Source organism: Hypanus sabinus, chromosome 22 (genome assembly GCF_030144855.1).
Source record: "Hypanus sabinus isolate sHypSab1 chromosome 22, sHypSab1.hap1, whole genome shotgun sequence".
NCBI lineage: Eukaryota > Metazoa > Chordata > Chondrichthyes > Myliobatiformes > Dasyatidae > Hypanus > Hypanus sabinus.
The window spans coordinates 60140745-60168349 of record NC_082727.1 but is presented as its reverse complement, the minus strand read 5'-3'; the positions used below and the strand labels follow the sequence as shown (position 1 = coordinate 60168349).

At 38.0% G+C, this 27605-nt stretch overlaps 1 protein-coding gene across 1 annotated transcript in view; it reads right to left on the bottom strand.

Moving 5' to 3' along the window:
- The window catches only part of nhlrc2 (NHL repeat containing 2), a 90919-nt gene that overhangs the window by 50232 nt on the left and 13082 nt on the right, over window positions 1-27605 (bottom strand). The window contains exons 3-6 of the mRNA XM_059948005.1: window positions 20064-20216; window positions 13246-13701; window positions 7395-7516; window positions 4736-4865 (exon numbers count right to left, since the gene is read on the bottom strand). Coding sequence (XP_059803988.1) covers window positions 4736-4865; window positions 7395-7516; window positions 13246-13701; window positions 20064-20216 — 861 coding nt within the window. The remainder of the gene's footprint in view (window positions 1-4735; window positions 4866-7394; window positions 7517-13245; window positions 13702-20063; window positions 20217-27605) is intronic.

The window sequence follows — 27605 nt, the reverse complement described above, 5'->3', positions numbered from 1 at the left end:
GCTACTTTGCTTCAAGATCCAGAATTCATCACCTACATAAAACAGCAAATTGACTTGTTTTTCTCAACAAACTATACAGAAGAGATTGACAGAGGAATACTTTGGGATTCTTTTAAGGCTTTTATCCGTGGACAAATTATCTCATATTGTGTCGGTAAAAGAAAACAAAGATATTTAGATATTGCTTTATTAGTGGATAAAATTAAAGAAATTGATAAGATTTATTCCGTGACTCCTACCAAAGAACTTTATAAGAAAAGAGTTGAGCTTCAAATGGAGCATAGCTTATTATTATCTTATTCAATTAAGAATCAATTAATTAGGACCAGGGCCCAATTTTATATCCACAGTGATCGAACTGGTAAATTATTAGCAAACCAATTAAAAGCTATTTCGACTAAGCGACAAATTATTAAAATTCGTAAACAAGACGGCAATCTGACTACTGATCATAAAGAAATCAATAACACTTTTCAAGATTTTTATAAATCTTTATATCAATCAGAATTTGACGGCGATCTGTCCATGATGGATAACTTTTTTAACAATTTGAATATTCCCAAACTGACAGATGAAGATCGTAGCTTGTTTGATGCTCCTATCTCTCTGGCCGAAATAGGAGAGGCCATCTCATCAATGAACTCAGGGAAAGCTCCTGGTCCTGATGGTTATATTATAGAATTTTTTAAAACTTTTTCTTCTTTGCTTTCCCCTTGGCTATGTGAAATTTTTAATGATGCATTTGTTAAGAAGAGATTACCTCAGTCTTTTTATGAAGCTACTATCTCTCTAATTCTTAAAAAAGATAAGGATCCCACTTTATGTGCATCTTATCGCCCTATATCACTATTAAATGTAGATTCTAAGATTCTTACAAAAATTTTAGCTATTAGGTTAGAAAAGGTATTATCACAGATTATTTCAGAAGACCAAACTGGTTTTATTAGGAATCGGTATTCCTTTTTTAATATTAGAAAATTGATTAATATAATTTATACTTCATCACCCACAATTCCAGAATGTGTTATTTCACTAGATGCTGAAAAAGCCTTTGATAGAGTTGAATGGGTATTCTTATTTAACACTTTGAGATATTTTAATTTTAGTCCTAATTTTATATCATGGATCAAACTAACATATCATAAACCTGTTGCTTCTGTTCTTCCAAATAATTACATATCTTCTTTTTTTCAATTATCTCGTGGTACGAGACAAGGTTGTCCCTTAAGTCCTTTATTGTTTAATATTGCATTATAACCTTTAGCCATTGCTATTTGTGAATCTCCTAATATTTTTGGTATCACCCGTAATGAGAAATTATACAAGTTATCACTTTATGCTGATGACTTGTTGTTATATATTTCTGATCCTGACAGGTCTATTCCTGCTATTTTATCCTTGTTGGCTCAATTTGGTAGTTTTTCTGGTTACAAACTAAACTTGGATAAGAGTGATTTATTCCCTTTAAACGTGCAAACTTTATTGAATGAAAGGATACCATTTAAAGTTGTTGATGATAACTTTATCTATTTAGGTATAAAAATTACTAAGAAATATAAAGATTTATTTACATTGAATTTTCTACCTATGCTTTATCAAATTCAACAACTTACTACAAGATGGTCTCCCTTATCCTCATCATTAGTTGGTCGGATTAATGCTATTAAAATGATGATTCTACCGAAATTTTTATATTTATTTCAAGCTTTACCAATATTTATTCCTAAATCTTTTTTTGATAACATTGATTCAAAAATTTCTTCATTTGTGTGGCAAAATAAAAATCCTAGGTTAAGTAAAAGGCAATTACAAAAATCTAAAAAAGATGGTGGTTTTGCTCTACCTAACTTTAGATTTTACTATTGGGCGAATAATATTCGTAACTTAATTTATTGGAAATCAGATTTGGATTCACCATTGTGCCCACAGTGGGTAAATTTAGAATGCAATGAGGCACAGGGATATTCTCTATTCTCCGTTCTGGGTTCTTCTCTTTCTGCCGATTTAGTTAAATTCAATAAACAGATATCCAACCCTGTTGTCAAACATACATTACGAATTTGGTTTCAATTTCGTAAATTTTTTACTCTGAAAAACTTTGTTCTTGATAGCCCTATTTTACTTAATTTTTTTTTTCAAACCTTCTTTGACAGATCAAGCCTTTAGCATATGGAAAAGGAAAGGTATAAAATGTTTTCGTGATCTCTTCTTTGAAGGTAGTTTGATGTCTTTCGACCAACTTTCCAACAAATTTGAGTTACCTAAATCTAACTTTTTTAGATATTTACAAATTAGAAATTTTTTACATAAAATTCTACCATCCTTCCCCAATTCAATTTCAATGGACTTTTTAGGTATGATTTTTACCTTAAGTCCCTATCAGAAGGGATTAGTGGCTTTTATTTATAATATGATTATGAAGATACAACCAGAAATATCAGGTAGAATTAAACAAGAATGGGAAAAAGAACTTCAATATAATATATCAATAGAAAAATGGGAAAAAATTTTACAAATGGTTAATTCTTCTTCTATATGTGCTAAACATGCTTTAATACAATTTAAAATTGTACATAGAGCTCTTATGTCTAAAGATAAGCTTGCTCAATTCTATTCTCATATTAATCCTCAATGTGACAGATGTCATTCAGATGTGGCTTCATTGACCCACATGTTTTGGTCATGTCCCACTTTACATAACTATTGGAAGGACATATTTGCTACCATTTCCTCAATTTAGAATATCGATTTACAACCTCATTTTATTACTGCAATTTTTGGTATACCAAATGAGGATGATAATTAGTTTTCCCCTTCAATTAGACGAATGATTGCTTTTGTAACATTAATGGCCAGAAGGTCTATATTACAAAATTGGAAAGAAGTAAATCCTCCTACCACGTTTCAGTGGTTCTCTCAAACTATTTCTTTTCTGAGCTTGGAAAAAATTAGAAGCACTATTTTTGACTCATCAATTAAATTTGAAGAAACTTGGGGACCGTTCATTCGACATTTTCATATGAATTAATTTGGCCTCTTCCACACCTTCTCTTTACTTATTCTTGTTCAGGTATGGAGTTCTGGAGTTTTTGGCACTATCATATACAAATAAACTGTTATTATTGCCCATGTTAGTTTAGTTTAGTATTTTTTTTTATATTTTTTGCCTGTATTTTTATAATTTTTTCTTTTTCTTTTGATGATTATTTTTATTTTTTTCATATAATTATTATAGACTTGATTGATAATGTACTATATTTTTCTGTTGATATTTTAATAGGATATTGTTATCCTACTATTAATTCAATTTCAAGTCTTATGCATTATAACCTATTTATTATTATATTATTTTTTTATATATGAAATTCAATAAAAAGATTGAAAAAGAAAGAAATGGCATCTGCTATTGACTTGTTGTGACAGTAGGCAAATTGGAGTGGATCCAACTTGCTTCTAAGGGAGGAGTTGATAAGTTTCTCCAGCCGCTCAAAACACTTTATCACTGTGGATGTAAGTGCTACTGGATGATAGTCATTGAGGCAGGCTACCACGTTTTTCTTAGGCACTGGTATGATTGGAGCCTACTTGAAGCAGTTGGGTACCTTTGACTGCAGAAATGAGAGGCTAAAAGTATCAGTGAACACTCCAGACAGTTGACCAGCACAGATCTTTAGTACTCAGCTGGGTACCCCGTCTGGACTGGATGTTTTCCATGTGTTCACCCTGCTGAAGATGTTCTCACATTGGCCTCAAAGATTGAAATCACAGGGCCATCAGGGACTGTGGAAGATGCTTCTATCTACCCTAGTATATCCATCTACCCAATTTATACTTGTATCTGATCACTCCTCAGTCTTCAGTGCTCCAGAGAAAACAATTTATGTTTGTTCAACCTCTCTCAATAACTGATAGATTCAATCCTTGTGAACTTTTGCACCATCACAGAATCCTCCATATCCTTTCTATAGTGTGGTGATTAGACTGCAAAGAAACTGCAAATAGAATCATTGAACACTACAGCACAGAAACAGGCTATTTGGCCTATCTAGTCTGTGTGAACCATTAATCTGCCTAGTTCAATCCACCTGCACCTGGATCATAGCCCTCCATATGCCTCTCATCCATGTAATCAGTCCAAATTACTCTTAAATGTTAAAACTGACCCCATGTCAACAATCTCTCTTTCAGAAGTTCATGCTTTTCTAAGTGTGAGCAAATTCTGTCCCTCAGAATCTTCCCTGCTAGTTTCCTTGCCTCTCATGCAAGGCTCTCTGGCCTATAATTTCTGGGTTTGTCCCTGTAACTCTTCTTAAACAATGAAATGATACTGATCATTTTGCAGTTTTTTTACATCTTGCCTGTGGCAAAAGAGGACTCTAAGAACCCTGTCACTAAGTACTATTTTTTTTTCTTTATTCTGCTTTCCTTATGTAAAGGAACCAGGAAGATATTGAATTTATGAAGGGAAAAAAGGAACCTCCATAAGTTACAACTGATAATTGCTAGTTAAAAACTGAACAAGCTCAAAAAAGACAAGTATTTGTACATATAAAGTTGATAAAATTCACTTTGTGACAGCTGAGATTCACTGAAATGTTAAAATATACCGATTCAATAAAATACAAAACAACTTTATTTACTGATGACAATATTTACTCGGAAACTAACTTCAGAAACAAATATTATTCATAATTTATTGTCGTAGCATATGCTTGTAAGGAAGTAACAATCTCACCAAAAGAGCCAAAAGCTAGATCCCACGGTGAACTAACTGACTGCTCCATTCCTGTTTTGCCACCTTCTTGGTCCGTTCCCTGAACTCCGGTTCCTGCTATAGTGGTCACCTTTTCTGTTACAAGGTCAATCTAAACAAGGAAATAGTGCCAGTCAAAAGACATTTCTTTCGCGAGTCTGCATACAACTAGAGATATGGACACATTTGAATATGCCCTTTGGAAAATTTGGCACCCCTGGGGAAACTTGATCATGGAGAAATTAACTTTCTTTTAAAGTTCTAGACAGAAACTAACATTAGTTTCAATGAACCTGTGTAAGGATATTAAAGGCAAGTGATTGAATTGGCATTCAAGTAAGAGTGTGTCAATAACAGAACGTGCTTATTACAGTACAAGTCCTCCCTAAGTTTATGAACTTCTAACTTATTGTGACGCTGTATACATATGAACAAGACACTGGCAGGATGGATAGGTTGGATTTGCTGCCTGCTGTAGACCTGTAAGCATCCTCTACTGTTGGGAATGGGACATTTCCGCATAGTAACACAATCAAAATGCTGGAGGAACTTAGCAGATCAGGCAGCATGTATGGAAAAGATTAAACAGTCGATGTTTCAGGCTGAGACCCTTCACCATGTCTGGAAAGGAAGGGGAAGAAGCCAGATTGAGAAGTTAGGGTGAGGGGAAGGAATACAAGCTAGAAGGCAATATGTGAAGCCATGTGGATAGGGGAGATGGAGGTGAAATGAAGTGATAAGCTGGGAGGTGATAGGTGGAAAAGGTAAAGGGGTGAAAAAGAAGGAAACTAATAGTTGAAGACAATGGATTATGAGAGAAAGGGAAGGGTGAGGGGCACCAGGGCGAGGTGATAGGTGAGGAGAAGAGAAGAGGTAAGAGGGGAGCCAGAGTGGGGAATGGAAGAAGGTGGAAATGGAAAAATTACTGTAAATTACAGACATCAATGCTCTTGCCATCGGGTTGGAGGCTACTTAGATGGAATATGAGGTGTTGCTCCTACAACCTGAGAGTGACTTCATCATGGTAGTAGAGAAGGCCATGAACTGACATGTCGGAACGGAAGTGTGAATTGGAATTAAAATGATTGGCCACGAGGAAATCCTGTTCGTTTAGGATGGAGCAAAGATGCTCATAAAACTGTCCCCCAATCTACATCAGGTCTTCCTGATGTAAAAGTTCACATTGGGGGCACCTGATACAGTAGACAACCACAACATGTAAACAGTGGTCGTAACACCAATCCCTATGGATCTAGTCACTGGCAGCCAATTAGAAAACCCCCTTTATTACCATTCATTTTCACCTGCCAGCAAGCCAATCTTCTGACAATACATATCAGCCCTTATGATCTATTGTACTTCTTCTAAGTTTCAGGCCAAGTTGGAATTCAGTTCTGTTGGACAAGAGGCCAAGATCTTTGGCACATTAGGGGCCTAGGATGCCAAGACTAAGCCAACCTCAACCATCCTCCAGCAATAAAATTACTCCTACAAGGCAGCAGAGTGAGAGTTCTTAACTAGATCCAGATTTCAGGTAATATTACGATCGGCTTCCTGGTGCTGAGTTTGTCCCACATCCCAAAGAAGTGCTAGTAAGTTAACTAGCAGCAAGAAAACCAGTCGGTACCTGACAGGCAAGTGTGAGTAAATAGATTGCATATAGGTAAGAGGGCAACACGGTTAGAACCTGGCACTAACTCAAATAGCTTAATTGCCTCCTTCAGGGTTGTAGGGAAATACAATATAGTTCACTTTGGCTGGAAGAGACAAATAATGAAAAAATTTGACACAAATTCCCAACATAATTGCGTACAAGTGGTCTAAACTAAAAATAAAAACAAATTGAATTCATTGTAAAAATCTTTGGCAGGTTTAAAAATTCTAAAACAAAGTTAATGTGAATATGATACAAAATTGTGGATAATATTTTTTAAAGAATATGTCAAAAATTCTTTAAAATATGAGGCATCACTCAAAGATATCCTGGATGCTGGGGAGGCCAGTGCCAATGAAAGAGCTGACTGAGGTTACAACTTTTAGCAGCTTAATATTAAGTTAAGCCTTATTATAGCAAAGGCATCATTAACCTGGAAAGAGTAAAGAAAAGACTGACTCTGGACGTTTACTGGACTTGGAGCCTGAGTTACAAAGAGAGAATTGGTAAACTAGGACTTTATTCCCAGGAACGTAGGAGACTAGAAAAATGTGTACAAAGCAATCAGGAGCATAGACATGGTAAGAACACATAATTCTTTTTTCCCCAAGATAGGAATGCTTAAAAACAAAAGGTCATAGATTTAAAGTTAGAAGTGAGTGATTTAAAATGGACATTAGGGGCAGCTTCTTCACACAATTGATGGTGTTCATTCAGAATGAGCTGCCAGAAATTGTGGTTGAGGTTGGCACATTAGCAACATTTAAAAGGCATCTAGGCAAGCACATGAATAATAGAAGTTCAGAGGGCAGGTGGGATTAGCTTGCCTGGCAACACAGCCTTCACTGACAAATTAAGCCAAAGGGCCTATTTCCATGTTGTGTGACTTGACTCTAAATGAGACAAATGAACAAAGTTACTTTGTAGAAAATAAACAGCATGCACTATCATGAGTTCTATCAGTACTGGTTTATTTTAAAATTTTACCTTTCTTATTGCATGGTTCTCAGTATCTGCCACATAGATGATACTGTCCTTCATCAATACCCCCTGAGGTGAATTGAAAGTGGCTTCAAAAATGCTCCCATCTTTCCATCCACTCTTTGGTCCTGTTTGTTTAAGAAACAAATTTTACATACTTTATTGCACTTAAACAATAAAATTATAAATATCTAATTGACCTTGATATTATCAGACACTTAAGAATACGGAGTGGGATTAAGAGTATAGGAACACACACGTGCGAAAATAAACCATATGGTCCCACTACACTGTTCTGCCATCCAAAAGGATTATAGTTGATTTACTACATAGATCACTATTTTCCTTTCCAATTCCCATAATTTACTGATTATAAAAATCTATCAATCAGTCTCCATCTTGACAACAATCTGGGATAGAGAATTTTGATGATGCTCAACTCTGAGAAGAAATTCCCTTGAACAAAATCTATTAAGACCATCCAATTGTCATTAAACTTTGTATCCTAAATCTAATATCTTTCGCAAAAATGATTAAGAATTTGGAATAGTCACTTGGGTATAATTTTGGAAAACCACAAGGCTGAAACCCATTCCAATTTTAAATGAAACAAACACAAATTTTAAAAAGCCGCAAGTCAAATTTTAAAGGAGAATTTACATCACAACAGTATTAATTTATATAATTCAAATACTTTGAAATGCTGATTTTTTTTTGATGGGTTTATTTTTAGTGTAATTTTCCCATATGTAGATGTACCTGCCTATTTTCTACCTAAAGAGGCACAATTTTCAAAAGGTGATGCTTCAAAAAGGTGTCATCCATCATTAAGGAAACCCACCAGCCAGGACATGCCCAATTCACATTACTACCTTCAGGGAGGAGGTACAGGAGCCTGAAGGCACACAACAATGTTTTAGGAACAGTTTCAAAGATAATGATAAACCTAATTCTGATTCTGAAACGACAGTAGGTGCTATTAAAAAGATATCTGAGCCAGATGACTATTTCATAGTAAAGTAATAATGACACTTTTAAAATCATATCTTTCTTGATCAGTACTACTCCAGAAATGATACCAGTTTATGCTGGATTTTCCAAAGCTGTTGCTATCAAGTTTATGGTTGACCTCAATGGAGCTTTCATAATTATTAATGATGTTTTATACAATAGAAGTAACAATTATTTCTTATATGTTATTTTGAACTAAGTAACGTATGAAAGCACTTCAAAGGAGAACTAATAGACAAAATGTGATATTGGGGCATTTGTGTTTAAAAGCACCACTGTACCATCAAAAGCCCAAGTCTTCAAAATCTCTCTTTGAACCTTTAAGTTTCTTCTTCTCTTAAACACAAGAGATTCTGCAGATGCTGGAAATCCAGAGCAACACATACAAAATACTGGAGGAACATAACAGGTCAGGCAGCATTGATGGGAATGAATAAACAGTTAACATTTCTGGCTGAGACCCTCCACCAGATTCTGATGAAGGATGTTGGCCCAAAATGTCAGCTGTTTATTCATTTCCATAGACATGCTGAGTTACTCCAGCATTTTGTGTGTGTCCCTGTTGTACCTTCTATTAATTTGCTTCAAACAGTTATGGTTTTATGTGAAAAAATATGATTATAAAGTTATATTTTGATTTTAAATCAACATGTATTTAGGTAACGTTTATGTTCACAAAGGAATATCTTAACAGCTTATGAACTGTCATAATATATTAAAGAAAAAAGGTGGTGGTTTGCATAATTAGTGCTGATTTTAAGCTTCATTCACTATGTGTAAAAATAATGTAAAATAGCTGAGAAGTAGCAAGCATTTTTTTCAAAAAAAAAGGAAAATGCCTGTTGAGCTTTAAGTCAGTTAAGGATCAAAACAACAATATTAGAATAGAATACACTTGTCATTGTCTGTATAAATTGCCTGCTCACAGCATCCAGTCCCTGTGCAGGTTGCAGGAATAGGCAGTCCAAATAGTTTGGCTTGGGCAAGATGGGCCGAAGGACCTGTTCTTTACTTTTCTATGACTGTACATCAACCTTTGTTTTGCTTTGATTTAGAAATGACTTCCCCTATCCCATAGGTATGATTTACAGTTCAGATGGTGCTACCAAATGTGTGCAACCGCTTACAGGTGGTTTAAAAAAAGGCAAGAAATTCAATTAAAATCATCATTAAATACCCCTGTTCAGAAGTAAGTTGTGCTAAATTATCACCACAAATAGTGAGGAATGAGTGATGACCAGGCATGTTTGGGGATAAGCTAAGATGGTGTGTTACATCCAGCATCTAGCTGCAGGTTCTAACAAACCACAGTAAGGAGTTGGAGCTGCTGAACTCCAGACCATTTGGGAGGCTGAGGTGGTGATAGACAGGACATATAGAGAGGTGGTTACACCAAGATGCAGGACACACGAAACTGGGTGAAAGTCGGCAAGAGGAAAAGGGTTAAGGAGCAAGTGCAGGGTATCTTTGTGGCCATAGGTACCATAGGAGGTACCCCTCCTCAACAGGGATACCAACTTTGGATACTGTCGGGGGATGACCTAACAGACAAAAGTCATGGTGGTTGTTCTCTAACAATAAGTCTGCCTCTGACTCAGAAGGGAAAGGAGAGAAGAGGTAGGCTGTGGCGATAGGGGATTTGTTAGATAGGAGAATGGATAGGAGGTACTGTGGGCAAGAAAGAGATTCCCGGATGGTATGTTGCCTCCCGGGTGCCAGTTGAGATATCTCGCATCGAGTGCTCAGCATTCTTAAGTGAGAGGGTGAACAGGCAGAAGTCATGGTCCATATAGGTACCAATGACATGGGGAGGACAAGTGATGAGGTTCTGCATAGAGAGTTCAAGGAGTTAGGTGCTAAGTTAAAGGGCAAGACCTCCAGGGTTGTGACCTCAGGAATGTAACCCATGCCATGTGCTAGTGAGGTCAGAACTAGGAAGATTATACAGTTTAATACATGGCTAATAGTTGGTGTAGGAGGAAGGGTAAAAATTTTTGGATCATTGGGCTCTCTTCCAGGGAAGGTGGGATCTATACTGAGGGATGGTTTGCACCTGAAATGGAGGGGATCTATTATCAGAGTGGGAAGGTTTGTTAATGCTGCACAGTGGGTTTTAAAAGAGAATTGCAGAGGGATGGGAACCTGAGTGCCAGAACAGTTAATAGAGAAGTTCTGGAGGCAGATGTTGGTAAGACCTTAGACTAAGTTAGGAATCAAAAGGTTGATACTGGTGTGACTAGTGTCGTGAGCTGCCTATATTTCAATGCAAGAAGTATCAGAGGATAGGCAGATAATAGTGCTGAAAATGAGGTAGCTGGTTTACAAACAGAGGCAATGTGTAGTGAGGAGAGGCTGTTCATAGGGGAAACTTGCAGCCAATAAAATGAGTTGCAACGTAAAAGGCAGACAGAATCAGAAAGGGTGAACACAGGACTGAATATGCACAGTATGCAGATTAAGGTGGATGAACTTGCAGCATAGTTGCAGACTGGCAGGTATGATGTTGTAGGCATCACTGAATAATGGCTGAAAGATTATAGCTGAGCACTTAACATCCAAGGATACACATTGTATTGAAAGGATACGCAGGAAGGCAGAAGGGTGGTATTGCTCTATTGGTAAAAAAGAAATCAAATCAAAGAAGTGACATGGAGTCAGAAGGTGTTGAATCATTATGGAGGGAGGCAAAGGTAAAAAGGCCCTGATGGGTGTTGTATACAGAACCCCAAACAGTAGTAAGGATGAGGCCTACAAATTACAACGGCAGAAAGAAAATGCATGACATAAGGTCAATGATACAATAGTCATGGGGGACTTCAATATGCAGGTAGTTTGGGAAAATTAGGTTGGTGCTGGATTACAGGAGGGAGAACATCTAAAGAGCCTATGAGTTGACTTTTTAGAGCAGCTCGTGGTAGAGCCCACTAGAGGATCAGCCATTTTGGACTGGGTGTTGTGCAATGAATCAAAATTGATTAGAGAGATTAAGGTAAAAGATCACTTAAGGGAGTGATCATGATATGATTGAATTCTCTCTGAAGTTTGAGAAGAAGAAGCTAAAGTCAGATGTATTAGTATTACAGTGGAGTAAAGGGCATTACAGAGGCATGAGAGAGGAGTTGACCATAACTGATTGGAAAAGAACATTGGTGGGATGACAGCAGAGCAGCAATGGCTGGAATTTCTGGAAGCAATTTGGAAGGCACAGACTATATACATCCCAAAAAGGAAAAAGTATTCTAAAAGATGACACAACTGTGGCTAACAAGAAAAGTCAAAGCCACCATAAAAGCCAAAGAGTGGGCATATAAAACAGCAAAATTAGTGGGAAGTTAAACGATTAGGAAGCTTTCAAATACCAACAAAGGCAACTAAAAAAGTCATTAAGAAGGTAAAGATGGAATATGAAAGTAAGCAAGCCAAAAACATTAAAGTGGATACCAGAAGTTTCTTTAGATACATAAAGTTTAGAAGAAAGACAAGACTGGATAATGGATGACTGGAAAATGATGCTGGAGAGATGGTAGTAGGGGACGACAAAATAGCGGATGAACTGAATAAGTATTTTGCATCAGTCTTCACTGTGGAAGACACTAGCAGTATGGTGGAAGTTCCAGGAGTCAGGAGCATGAAGAGTGTGAAGTTACCATTATTAGGGAGAAAGTGTTTGGGAAACTGAAAGGTCTGAAGGCAGATAAGTCACCTGGACCAAATGGTGTACCCCCATAGTGTTCTGAAAGAGGTGGCTGAAGAGATTATGGAGGCATTAGTAATGATCTTTCAAGAATCACTAGATTTTGGAATAGTTCTAACAGAATCTGGGCCTTAAGCAAGGCAATAAACAGCGTGGTCTAGGACCTGAGGCCTTCACAGCAGCCGTGTCCTAGTGTGAGGTACAATCTGCTGTTGTTTCGGCAAATTAAATGCTGGCCTAGATAGACTGAAAAGACAGGGTGTCGGGATCCAAGGTGAGAGCCAACTTTGCTCACTCTCTGCAATGGTTACTCTTCTCTCCATTGCACTGAGGCTATGAAGACTGCCCTGGCTGCTGTGCTCCATGGCCACTAATATGATGGACTGATAAGCAAGGCATTGGGTCAACTCCGGTGCTTGGAGCTGAGGACTCAATTTGGTTTGGAATGTTGTTGTTCCCTTGAATTGTTTGCATGATTTGCATTTTTCCCTTTCTCTTGCGAATCAGGTGTTGCTCTTTTAATTTTGATTCTTTAATTGAGTTCTTTTGAGTTTCTTGCTTTTTGGCTAAACTTGAAAGCAAACAAATCTCAAGGTTATATAACCTATACTTTCTTTGATAATAAATGTACTTTGCATCGTTGAAGGCTGTGAAGGAGAACTTTGTATCTGCAGGTACTTGTGTCTGCGTGAAAGAATCCATCAAACCTTTGTTGTGAATGTGGAGTAATTATTAGGCAAAGTATTCAAAAGTGATTGTTCTCCATAACATAATATATTCCTATAACATAACACATATGATTTCAGTTTTATCAGAATGATTTTCACTCCATTAACTCTCCAATGAAGCTTTAAAGATGGAAATATATCAAATTATTTCATACAAAGAAAGAACACAAGTTATATGAATCAGAGACATTACATAGACTGTAGATAAGTTAGCATTCTCTAAAATTAAACATCCTTATCATAACTACTCATTTCTCCTTAACGTATAGTTCTGTCAAATGCTGGGCAATCTCTCCGGTATATGCAGAATTTCTTATGGTTGAGATATATATATATATAACCATTTATATTTATGTTTACTGGCATGCTTGATATAAACAAGAGGTATTTTTACTTTAAAATGTAATAATCAGATTTGTCTTACCCCCAATGGAGTGAAGAACTTGTCCATTTTTATTGGTTACCAATATCCTATGATGGCCAGAATCAGCAATTGCTAGTTTACCTGAAGAATTATCCACTGTAATTTTACCCAAAAAAAGCAAAGAAGAAGGTGGCAAGCAATCCTTGTATAATTTCAGTTTGATTCCATGATTATTAATTTCTCCTTTTTCTTTGTAATATTTCAATGCTGCAGAAATGAACAGGAAAAGTTTTGCTTTATGCCCTTCTCCAATAAGAGTGAACAGCATATTTCCCCTTGGACCTAGAATCACAAGCGTTGGCCAACACGTCACCTGAAGCTCCTGCCACAGGTTTGCCTCGGCATCATTTACAACTGGATGTGTAATATTATAGCGAAGAATAGCACTCTGAATATTTTCAACAACTTTCTCATTCGGAAACTTCGCTGAATGGACACCAACAACTACCAGTCCATCTGGAACAGACAAAGACAGAAGAATTAATATCTAAAAATATAATGAGATACAAAAACATCAATTAGTATAACATGCTTATGTAATGGCAATGAATAACTCCAGTGCAATACCATCATAGAATTATTACTAAAAAATAGCTAATAAACGTTAAACAGAAAAAGACAATGTTTTCCTATCTTATAACATATTAAGGGCCAGGAAGCACAGGACAGGAAATGAATGCAATAAGCAAAGGACCCAAATGCTGAGGATCTGGTTCTAAGGGACTCAGCCATGCAACAAGAATTGGCTGGAACAAACTGGGAAGATAAATCAAAATTTGGGACTTTGGTGAGAGCGCACCCTATCGAAAACTGGGAAGAACGTAATCATCAGGTGTGAGGTGCTCTCAAGGTTATTGTACTTGGCACAGTGTGGCCCATCCCCTGCTCCTCCAATTTGGGAATCACTTGAGCTGTCTTCAGGTTCATCTAGGGATCCAAAATGGAGTGGGTCAGATGGGTCCAATGTAAAAGTCCCTGGACAACGAACCCAATGTCGCCCTCACCCTTTGTGTATGCTTGCAACAGGCCTGTAAGTGAAACTTAAATGCATGGGCACCAAGTACCACCACGTGCCAAAGTTCTATCTGTCCCCAATGTTGCGAAGGATGCGTCTGGCCTCATTGCCATGCAATGTCCAGTCAGCTGGATGCTACCGTACTATTTGTCTTTTGTGGATAAGTCCTTCCACACCAACACCTTTGACCATAAGTCCATTTGGCAGTGGTCAGCATGGAAAGTCTTGCAGACACTGCAGGAGAAGGTCTGAATGGACACAATGGACTGTTCCCCTGAGCAGACTATTCAAACCATCTGGCAGAATGCCTCATTCCCAGAACTCACCAACAGGCACGAAGTCCTTCCCTGGCTGAAAGTGAGGGCCCCCTCCCCCCAGTGAGATATTTCCTGGATACCTGGAGCATCACTCCCTCTGCGCGCTGCATGTGGGATGACTGTAGTGAGGAAGAGACTGCAGTTCACCTCTTTGTAGAATGTGGGTTTGCAAACTGGTTGTGGAGAAAGATGCAAGGACCTGTGTCATGATTTATCCCGAGTAGCTGCAAGACAGACGACTCTCGAATTTGTGAACTGTTCTAAGAGATACAGACATCAAGTGCGGTTGGCAGATCATCAACTCAGTGAAAGACGTCCTTTGGTCTGCCCAAAAGTTGTTGGCCTGTCAGCACATTGAGAGGTTCATGGAGGAGTGTTCTGACTGTAACACTCCAGGCTGCAGAAGTACGTGCTGTGGTGCGCACTAAAGCTTGGCGCAGTCTCTGCAAGGGCTCTGTGGGGGAAGTATCACAACGTAGAGTTCTTCTGCTACTGGAGAGGGAGGGGCGGGGTTGGTTGAGGAAGCCCCTCAATTATTGTAGTAGTGTACCACTCCAGGGGGCCATATGAGTGGCAATAGTGCTACTGATGTGTAGGAATGTGATAGAACAGTACTGAAAGCATTGACGATGAATGTAAGTTGAATGCACCGCATGAGTTATTTGTGTATTTTTTTTTCTGAGGACAGCTCCAGCTCCATTCTGGACACTGTGCCACACCACCCCCAGTAAAGTGCAACAGTTTTGTCCGTCACTTCAGGCAGCTGCAAATAGATGCCACTGAGGCTTCAGACCTAGTCTTCACTACAGTCCAGGACTAGACCCCTCCATCCGTCCCCTGTACGCATGCAATAAATCAGCGAATTGAACTTGCGGTATACCAAATTAACAATGTCCAAAGGGGTCTTGCGATCACGAGGAAAGCAACCATGATGACCACTTGCTATTTGACTGTAAGCCCCTATTGAGTCAGGCAACAGCACATTCTGTATCTCCTTCATTATTTCTGCCAGTGAGCAACTTGCTGATGGTGTAGATCTGCAATACTTCAAGTTCTTAATGTATAGCAAGAACTTGCAATCAACAGAAGTACGTTTAAGAAGAATGATAGCACCTTTTGTGATCCCACAGAAGCTGCTGTGACCAGTTGTACCGCCATCTTGCCAGAAGTACTCCCCTCATCACTAGCAATACTCATTATAAATGGATTGAATATATTGGATCATGCACAGTGTAGAACCACTTGCTGAAGAATAGATGCATGTGAATCAGACAATTATTCATCTTTAAATCAGGAAATAAGTACAATGCCGGATACTCTAAGCATCTGAGAAAGCCAATTACCAGACTATGATTGCTGTACTAATATCAAACATTCTTTTGAACCTAAATGAGCCAGGTATACACATGACAAAATTATGTCATTAGTCATTATTCATGCATTACCAGCAACACAATATAATTAATTTTAATCTGTAATAAAGATGTTTTGAATCAAGTTTGCACTAAGATTGGCTCTGTTGTGGATCACAGCTTCTTTCCCAAACATCATCAGCTGGAATGTTCCCTCCATCTCTACAAACATAATACAAATTACTTTCCAAGACATTATAGTTACTGCATGATTGAAAGCTCTGCAACTAAATAAAATATACACAGTTGGCTAGTCTGTCTGAAAAGTTGGTCAGTTAAGGTTCTACTGGAAATAGGAACAAAGTTCTAGACTTATGCATTGTATTCAGGGATTTTGTGATACTGAACCACAATCTGCCTTCTTCTTTACACAGCCCTGTAAAGATCAAACACTATTTGAAGAAAAACAAGTTGTTTGTTCTAAAACAAATTATTGAGAGTTTATTGTGTTCAGATTGTTTGCATAAAACTATAACAACTTAAGAGTTGGGAGCAGAATTTAGGTCGTTTGGCTCATACAGTCTTCTCTGCCATTCATTCACGACTGATTTACTTTTCTTCTCAAATCCAGTCTCCTGCCTTCTTCCTGTAACCCTTGATGCCCTTACTAATCAATAACCTATCTCTACCAACTTTAAATATATCCAATGATGTGTTGCAAACAGCCATTTGTGGCAATGAATTCCACAGATTCACCACCTTCTGGTCAAAGAAATACCTCCTCATCTCTGTTCTAAAGCTGCTTATTAACAGCATTGAACTTGAAGGGTAATTGAAGCAATTTGATAATCCAAAGCACAGAATAAGATGCTTTATAATTACAATTCCCAAAATTGATCCTTTATAGCTACATAAATGATGTCAATTTAAATTCCTTTCCTTTGTGGGTTATTATTTAGAGATACAGCATAGTAATAGGCCTTTCCAGCTCAATGAGTCTACACCACCAATTAACACCCATGTGAACAATTAACCTACTGACCAGTATGTCTTTGGAAAGTGGGGGGAAACCGGAGAACTTGGAGGAAACCTACACAGTCACAGGGAGAATGTACAAACTCCTTACAGGCAGTGGCGGGAATTGAACCTGGGTTGCAGGCACTGTACTAGCATTATGCTAACTGCTACACTACTGTGTCACCCTTGTATTTATATGTAAAAGGATTACACATTTTAATCTTTACAGAAGTATAGCACAGGTGAGTAACCTATAAAAATTGAACTAGCAATTAATCAGTTATGAGACACACTACAAAAAGGATGCATCATATTTCCAAAAGTACAGTTTAGTAATTTGTTTACTTAACTGCAAGATATATAGAAGAGATTATTTGATATAGCTGGTGCCTAAGGTGTGTTGTTTAGGGTAGTGTTGCTGATACTAATGTTGATGCTCATACTCAGGGGCAATTGATTCAAAAAATAAACCTTTAAGTTTTTTCCTAATTTAGCAGCTCCCTTTTTGCTGTCTTGGAACACTTGTGGGATCTGTGGGAATAAAAAACATGCTAAACCTCTTATCATGGTCCTACAGAAAAGGGCAAAACTCCAGGGAATTACTAAAAGAGCAAGAATGTTTTATCTTATTTAAAAGTAGAAATCAAATTAAGCAGCTTCTGTGCTGCATTCCCATTATACATTCTGCTATTTAATAAACTATATACATCTAACACAAAATTGTATTTCTGTAGCAGATTTGCATGGTCTTCAAGAGTTAATGGTATTCACATGCAAGAAAGTTGCTAGCCTTAGTATACACTGAAATTCAACAATTGGAATATAAGACCAATAATACTAATTCCCAACTATAATTTTAGAAAACATACAAACAAGATTCTTAGATTAAGATGTAACATCAATTACAGCCATGACACATTTCTTCTTTACATTTCTTTAATATTCTGCTAAGCAATTTTCCTTACAAGTAAGGACCTTGTACCTTGTTCTCCTACTTAAAGTCACTGTACTTTAAAATATCTTCAGTTGACTACAAAACGCATGCAGCCTATTTTTAGTGTTATTGGCACCAAGATGTCTGTGATGGAGTTGCAAGCAACTTGGGTGGTCAGAGGCAACACGAGTGAATCTGCAGATGCTGGAAATAAATTAAAAAAAAACACAAAATGCTGGCAGAACTCAGCAGGCCAGACAGCATCTATGGGAGGAGGTAGTGACGATATTTCAGGCTGAAACCGGTCAGAGGTCCTCTTTTGATATTATATGCATAACTTTTATCACATATTAATACTTACTGAATCAGCCATTCTGATCAGTTTGTTTACTTCAACTGCATTATGGACATAATTTATACTATTATTTTGCAATCCTAAAAGGCCCTAATTCTTTTACTTGTTATGAAAACTGGTAAGTCCTTGTACTCTAACTTCATTAGTCATTGTTAGTAAGTACAGAAAACAGGGAGCATGATTAAATCCAAAATCTACCACACATTCATTGTTATCAAAGAACATATAATCTGCAAAAACAATTCTGAAAATGGAATCTCTTACTGTCTATTTTTGCATATCTTTTCTGAATGAATTTTAAGCATGAAATTAAGCTTTGTCTAGTAATAGAATTTTCATTGTAATAGAAATACGACATTGTATATGCTTTGCGGTTGAAAAAATAATGACATTTGATAAGTTGGAAAATTTTAGTGGAAGAGGTTGATTTGATCTTACGATCTATTATATGCTATTGGTGGGGAATGGTTTCCACTGAAAACTCATTAGAAGCCTACAATATCTGATATTTGTTGAAAAGTATTTTTAACATTAATGCTGTCATGCTTTCCCTTGAGAAATACATTGCAGCTGGTATTTTATAGTGAGAATATCCCTCTGTGATTGCATGTTCTTGTATGGCATTATAAATGTTTTCTGCAATATTTTTAACTTCTGATTTTCTCCCTCATGAAGTCAGACCAAAGCAAGGTCTTAAACTAAAATACTAAAAATTCATCAATTTCCTCAGATCACTGGTCAATCATTCATTAATGGTGATTTTGATCATAGGGCTAATAGAGCACAATTCAAGATGCCACAGGCCCCTTGCACACTTTCCTTTCTGTGCAGTGTAGTACGTGCATGAAGATCAATCAAACATGCAACTAAAGCCGGGGTCAGGCAGCCACTGAGAAGAGGATGCAAGCTAAAAGATTAAAGAGGAAGTAGCTCAGGAATATGCATTGCTGCAATAATGGCCAAAATCACAGACACGCAAGGGTAGGGGTAATCTGACTCAACAAGCCAGGCAGCACCCTTGGAAAAGAGTAAACAGTCAACATTTCAGGCCGAGACCCTTCATCAGAACCGTGGTAGTGGGTCTGGGTGAGCACATGGTCGAAGAGTCAGAGGCAGCAGAGATCATAGAGGGGGACCAGTGACAGACAGTTTCACTGAACTCCCATTGATGGGAAGATGTAAACTTCTTCAGAGTAGGCATCCCGGGAAGAGACTTTGCAGTGTAGTAGTGCAATCACAATCAAAAGGAAATCTGCAGATGCTGGAAATCCAAGCAACACACACAAAATACTGGAGGAACTCAGCAGACCAGGCAGCATCTATGGAAAACAGTAAACAGCCGATGTTTTGGGCCGAGACCTGTCAACTGTTTACTCGTTTCTATAGCTGCCGCCTGGCTTGCTGAGTTTCTCCGGTATTTTGTGTGTGTTGCAGGGATCATTGTTTGGGGTTTTACTTTTGGGTTTGATATTTAACACCATCTCTTTTTTTGTTGTTTATTCAATACTTGAGTAGTCTTCTTAAAGACTATTGCCAGAAATCTATAAAATAGAAAATTGCTATCTAAGAATGCTGGGGTCATTAATTGAGGTAGGGATAAATCATTCAAATGCCCCTAAGCTGTAATTACACACAGTAAAACTATTCGATTTGCATATTAATTTCCTTTCAAATTGTAGAAAAATGACTATTACAAAAACTGAAAACCAATTCATCCTATTATCGGACATTGCCCTTAATAAGTCATGTGTTTAATAGGCAAACATAGTGTACACTTGTATGATTGAGTATTTCTTGCATTAATGATAAAAATCACTGTGACTGATACCTTCAGCAGAATGTTTCTGCTCCAGGGCATGAAGGTCTGGCAGCAGGTGCATGCAGTTGATACAACAGTAAGTGAAGAAATCCAGCACAACCACTTTACCGCAAAGGTCTCTGTGTAAGAGAAGAGGTCCTTCAGTGTTTATCCACTCCAAACCTGAAAATAAAGAGATAAAAGATAATATTTGTTACTTGCTGACACTAAAAATCACAAGCTAATGAAATTAAGTATTTCCTGAAAGGGTCTATGTTACACTGTTAGTGTACAAATCATACAGTTCTAGAGTGCAAAAACACCCTTATTTGATCTGTGCCAACTTCTTCCTCAACTACACTGATCTCATCCAGGTTGTGACAGTACCTTTCTATGCCTTTCCTATTTAGGTGTCTGTCTAAATGCCACTTAAACATAGCAATTCTATCCAATTCCACTACTCCCTCTGCAGCATGTCCCAGATATCAACAACTCATCAAAAATTTACAACTTAAACCCCTTTAAATCTCCTACTTTTCATATTAAAGGATTATACATTGCATTGGTCTCTACATGATTTCAAACAATTTTTTAAATGTATTTGAAGCAGATTTTATTGGGCTTATTTATTTGTTTGTAGGCACATTTAGTAATGTTACCCAGTAAAATATAGACTTATATTTTTCACTAGTTAATTTTGCATAACAGAATTACTGTAAGCTTACAGTAAATTAAAGCACATCATAAAGAAAACAATCAGCAAGTTCACAATTATTGGTGTGACTGCAGTGTTTATAGCACATTGTCCACGTTTATTTCCCTTCTCAGATATCAAGAGATTACTCTATCTGAGTTACCAGGAGTTAATTTCAGTTACAAATTAAATAAAAAGCTAACCAAAGTGATATAATAATTGGCAGTTCAGTTCCACATAGTAGAAAGCTTATGGCACTGCGACCTCACTTGTGCCCGGGATGTGTTCCCAGGAACGAGAGAACTAAAGGCAAAGTGTTAAAGGAGTCATTATTGCGTCATGCATATAAAGATGTAATATGAACCATTGTGGTGTGAAATCCTGCCTTCCCTGCTGCTGTAGTGTCATGGCATTCTAGAGTGAACTTGGACTGATTTCACTTGCTCTCCCGCAATGTTCATTCTTCTGTGCAATCCTGAGGCAGTGAACTGTTCCTGCGGCTGTCATCTCTGCCAGTTTCATGGCGCTTTTGCCCTGCTAATATGATGAACTAAGATTGAGGCTTGGGCCTACTCCAGCTGCTCTGGGGAATAGATCCAAAGACTCAATGCGGTTTGGAACGCTGTCATTTGCTTCTGTTGTTTGCATGGTGTGTGTGTGTGTGTGTGTGTGTGTGTGTGTGTGGGCGTCTGCGTGCAAATGTGTGTGTGTGCGGGCGTCTGCGTGCAAATGTGTGTGTGTGCGTTTCTCTCTTTCTCTGCGCAGTTGTTATGGTCTTTCATTCATTTTTTTTTAATTGGATTCTTCAATGCCATTTTCAAGCTTGCAAATGACACTACTGTTGTTGGCTGAATCAAATGTGGTGACAAATCAGCATATAGGAGAGAGATTGAAAATCCGGTTCAGTTGTGCCACGACAACTACCTCTCACTCAATGTCAGCAAGACCAAGGAACTGATTATTAACCATAGGAGGGAGAGGAACAGCAACTTTAAATTCCTCAGTGTTATCATTATGGGTCCAGCATGTAAGTGCCATTACAAAGAAAGCACAGCAGTGCCTCTACTTTTTTTTAAAGAAGTTTATGAAGATGTAGCACCTTATTTAAAACTTTAACAAACTTCTATAGATGAGTTGTGGTGAATATATTGACTCATTGCATCATGAACTGGGCTGGAAACACCAATGTTCTCAAATGGAAAAGCCTACAAAAAATTAGTGGATACGACCCAGTCCATCATGGGTGAACATTGTCACAGGGAAGCAGCATCCATCATCAAGGACACACATCATCTAGGCCATACTGTCTTCTTGCTTCTAACATTGGGGGGTGGTAAAGGAATCTCAGAACCCACACCACCAGGTTCAGGAACAGTTATTACCCCTCAGCCATCGGGTTCTTGAACCAGAGGGGATAACCTCACTCATTCCAACACTGCACTGTTCTCACAACCTATGGACTCACTTGGACACACATTTTCATGGACTCTTCACCTCATGCTCTCGATACTTATTGCTAATTTATTAATTTTTTTCTTTCTTTGTATTTACTGTGAATGCCTGCAAGAAAATGAATCTCGGGGTTGTTGTATATGGTGTCATATATGTACTTTGATAATGAATTTACTTTGAACTTGCTTGTGAAGGTTGGTGTTGGATGGACTGCAGTAATGGTGCAGTCACCATCTGAGTTGTGGATTAATGCTGTGTACTGGCTGCACCTGCCTCAAATACTGAGCAGCCCATTTCCAATGACCCTTCTTATCACTACCTGTTGATTATGATGAAAATGAAACCTCATCTTCTGTTTGGTTGCAGAACTTCCCCAGGACAGAGATTTCTCTATGGTAACAAACCTCAATGGTAGTGTTTAGCTAAAAAGAGAGGGAGACAGTAGCTTTCATCACATCCAACTAGAGGTAATGAGGCAGACTGTAGGATTTGGGTGCTCCATCGACAGCTGCAGCAAGTGCTGCGAATACCAAACAAGGACTATACTTACTTTGTCAACCAGGATGTAGCTGAGTCTGTATCTTAGGAATGAGTGGCAGCCTCAATTGCTTAACCACCCAAACAAGCAGCCTTTTGACACCAAGCCATGGGTAACTGATTGCAGCAGACGGCAGGAATATCTGCCAGGTTCAGGGTATAGCAGCATGAGCAGATTATGCAAAGGTTAATACCTTAAAGAATCCAGACTGGAGAACCTAAACCAAATCTGTCAAGCAGTGCTAAGTCCAGTGTGTGCACTAGTACGTGTGTCCTGATTCCAGATGGAAGGAGTCAGTAAGAAGAATATATTTTAAAAATTGCATGGAATCTCCTAACCCCCTGATAGAATTTTCATGCTAATTTTTCACCATCTTCAGATTGGAGGGTTACAAGATTCACCTTTCTCAATTATGTGAATGACTTGGCTATTCTAAGACTATCTTAACAAAAAAATGTTTTCCTCTGCAGAATCACCTCTAAACAACTACCACCTGCTCTCTTAAGTCAACATAAGAGAATTCATGGCTCTGTTTTGAAGAGCACAAAAGTTTGCTGGTATCCTGGCTAATATATGTCATTCAATCACATAGTAAATTCCACTGGTTCACTGCCTCCTGAGTGAAGAATTCTCTCACTCTCTTTAATTGAAGTTTGTGTAACTGGTGGAAGTCCTCCCTATATTGGCAAATTGGTTTATTATTGTCACATGTACTGAAGAACAGTGATTGTTTTTATTTTACAACCCATTCATACAGATCATTTCATTGCACCAATCCACTGAGTTGTACCAAGGAAAACAACAGTAGAATCCACAAAGGTTAATATCTTAAAGAATTCAGACTGGGGAACCTAGAGTAAAAGAGAAGTAATAGAAGCACTTCTATTGAGAAGTGCTAAGTCAGATATTAGTGCATGTGTCCTGGAAATAGATGGAAGGATTCAGTAACAATACACTTAAAAATTGCTTGTAATCTCCTATCCCCGATAGAATTTTCATGCCAACTTTTCACCATCTTCAGATTGGAGGACTGCAAGTTTCACCTTTCTCAATTATGTGAATGATTTACCTAATTACTGTTAAAAACTTCTAAGACCATCTTAAAAAAAGCCTTAGTTACAGAAAAGTGCAGTACAGGAAGGCAATAAGGTGCAAGGCCATAATGAGGTAGATTGTGAAGTCAAGCATCCATCTTATCATGCTATGGAACCATTTAATAGTCTTTTAACTGTGGGATTGATCTCCTTGAGCCTGATGGTATGTGCCTTTAAGCTTTTTATATCTTCTACCCAATGGAAGGGGGAGAGGAGAGAAGTCCAATGGGTTCTTTGATTATGTTGGCTGCTTTAATGTGACACTGACAAGTGTAGGGCGAGGTGAGGCTGGATTCCATGATGCACTCAGCTGTGCCCACAACTCTCTGCAGCTTTTTTACAGTCTCAAGGAGAGCAGTTGCCATATCAAGCTGTGATGTATCAGGATAGGATGCTTTCTATCATCCATCTACAAAAATTGATAAAGGTCAAACGGGACAAGCCAAATTTCTTTAGCCTCCTGAGAAAGTAGAGAGGCTGGTGTGCTCTCCTGGCTGTGGCATCGACATGGTTGGACAGGGACAGGCTATGGGTGATGTTTACAGTTATGTTCAGCTAAATCTCATTTTAAACTTAAATATTAGTGTAGTTTACCTAATCTCTGCTCACATGCTCAAGTGAACTGAACTAAACTGAATATTACTGGACTCCTGGTATTTTAAGTGTTGTTTGTTCACTTTTGCAGTTTGTGCAACTTGTTTTATCGCGCAGTGGACGTTTGATGTTTTCTTGAATAGGTTCCATGGTGTTTCTTTGTTACTGGCTGCCTGCAAGAGGATTAATCTCAGGGTTGTATTATGTATAAATACTTTGATAACAAATGTACTTTGAATCTTTAATTGTGAGCCCCCCTATCCTAGGAATCAGAAAATAATGAATATAAGAGTGAAGAGCATTATGAGTGGTAACCTTAGTAGCCACTAAACTTATTGTTGCATTAAATTGTCATGCAGATGATTGTGTAGATGTCACTATCCTAGCTACTTTGCTGCAATAGGCCTATGCTCTTGCCTTTCAACTTTATTTGTTAATCCCAGAGGCCGTCTTCTCCTCTGATGAGGACACCAGCAATTTTGCTGCCTCTAAGTTCTAGGCTTCATAAGACATATCTTTCAAAAACTGTAAATTCCTGTTTGGGTAAACAAAGTATTTTTCCCTCATTAAGTTTGGTCTTTAAAGTTTTATAAATATTTATAATTGGCATTACTCTTACAAATCTTTCTTCTCCGGTGGCAAGCCCTGTACACAGAAGTACCTTATGGACTCTCTGTTGAAAATGAAAGTCATCTGAGAAAAATTGCTATGTCAGTGCTAGTTCATGTAATGTCACCCCTTTTAGACCAAAAAGCCAAAACTAATTTAGTGTTTACTTCAAAGCGATAATTAGCAAAATTAGCTGAGCTTTTATATTTGCCATCATTAATCTGCGAAACAGATAGTAAGATTTCCATTAGTATGTTGTTTATTACTAAAGTAACAAATTCAGAGTGTATTTAGAATTCTTAGACAGCTAATTGAGCACCAGAATCCCATTATATGCCAAGACATGTTCAAAGTATGATTCCAGACTATCCATCAGTCTAGAACAGGGGTGGGCAAACTTTTTGACTTGTGGGCCACAAAGGGTTCTAAAATTTGACAGGGGGGCCGGACCAGGAACAGATGGACAGAGTGTTTTGGTAATACACCTCATAAGAGAAAATAAAATATCATGGGATATGTCGAAAACATGTGCTTTAATTTCAATTGAAAATGAACAAATGCATTACAACAAAATATCTGTCTTTGAAGTCCCATGGTATTTAGCTATTTATTGAAATGACTTTTAAAACATTGAAAATTAAATGAATAAAATACAGCTTTTTTTAATAGTAACAGTTATTATTTTAAAGCACTGAAAATTCTGTTATCCTTCAAGATATTATCATCATCACTCTCCTCCTGACTGTCTTTATTTCAAAAACGGTAGGAGATGCAGATCTACTTGTCCTGCTCCTTCTTACTCAATTGTCCCCTGTGCCAAAACTCAACAACGACCAGCACAAGGACAGAACAGTGACAGCGCGCCAGTATGCGGAGCGCGTTATTTGATCTGGAGCGCATTTTTTATTTTGAGAACGTACATGCACCTGCGCACTACTCATGTCCATCACTTAACAGAAATGACATGTAACATGTAAGGCTTATTGAACAAAATATTTTCAAATGCATTTTTTACATAACACAACGAAGAAACTTATTTTTAATTTCAGTGGGAACAGTGTTGTTGGTCTCCCTTTTTAGCCAGCGCATCAAAGTCTGGATTTAGTTTGTTGTGGCGATTCTCAGGATGGATCTGAGGTGTTGGTCAGTTAACTTGGATCTGTGGCTGGCTTTGTTGATGTTCATGACGCTGAACGCCTGTTCACACAAATAGGTCGAGCCGAACAAAGAGTAAAGTGCAAATGTGGAGTAATACGCTGCACCTCAACAAAGGTCAATGTATATAGAGTGCGTCATCTATTGGGAAAACGCCAGAATTGCGGGGAAAAAACGTTAACAAAGTTTATTAATATAATTTCATCAAGTTCTGTGGGCCAGATTAAAAAGCTTAACGGGCCGCATATGGCCCCCAGGCCGTAGTTTGCCCATGCCTGGTCTAGAACTACCCTTCAGTATACGTACACTGAGAAGGTATATGAACTTCATTACTGTGTGTTGGATACTTCTAAATTTAGCAATGTACAGGCAGTTGAATAAGCCCCAAACCTTTCAGCCTAAAGGAAGAGGAAGTTGAAGTCTGAATATGTGGTAAATGAGGATGGAAAGTGTGGAATAAGTGTGGAAATGGGAAGTCACAAATGCAATGGCAAAAAGGAACACCATTACAGTGGATGCTTCTCTTAACCAGTCTGCATAATAGATTGTCAGATCAGGGGAACATCCACACAAAGCACACTCTGTCAGCAGACTTAAGAGAGCAGAAATGATTCAGGACAACAAAAATTTTGTTTCCTGAATACCGTTGGGTGTATCTTATGGATTTTGGGATGCTGATCATGAAAGTCACCGTGAAATTTCCCTAATGCACATCATTTTTATGAAATCACCTATATATGTTATTTCAATTCATAATTCAAGTCAATTAAAATTTTGCCTACAAAGTAAGCTGAAAAGTTTACTATCTTGTCCAGGCATGCCTATGTATGCTTAGACAGGGCAGATATTGCATGGCAGGACAGGTCTTAGAAAGGCTGTAAATTTCTGTGAAGGATTTCAATATTTGAGACAAAAGTTTCCCAGAATAATTGATACCAAGATTAAGGAAGGCATTTTTGTTGGTCCATCAATCAAACAGGTCACCAATGACAGGCAATTTGAAGAACTTCTAGTGGGACCAGAGAAAAATCACATGGAAAGCACTGAAGGATATTGAAAATTTTCTTAGCAACTACACAGTACCAAACTATGTGCAGCTGGTTGACAACATGCTTCATGCGTACAAAACCATGAAGTGCAATATGTCACTAAAGATTCATTTACTGCATTCCCATTTAGACTTCTTCCCTGCAAATCTTGGTGCTGTCAGCGACAAACGTGGTGAAACATTTCACCAGGACAATGCAGTCATGGAGAAACGATATCAGGGCAACTGGAATCCATCCTCTCAGCTCTTCGCAGGGATCGTTCCCTCTGCGACTATCTGGTCCACACGTCCCTCCCTCCAGGACTCCCACCTGGCACTTATCCCTGCAAGCGCAAATGCTACACCTGTCCCCACACCTCCCCCCTTACCACCATTCCGGGCCCCTGAC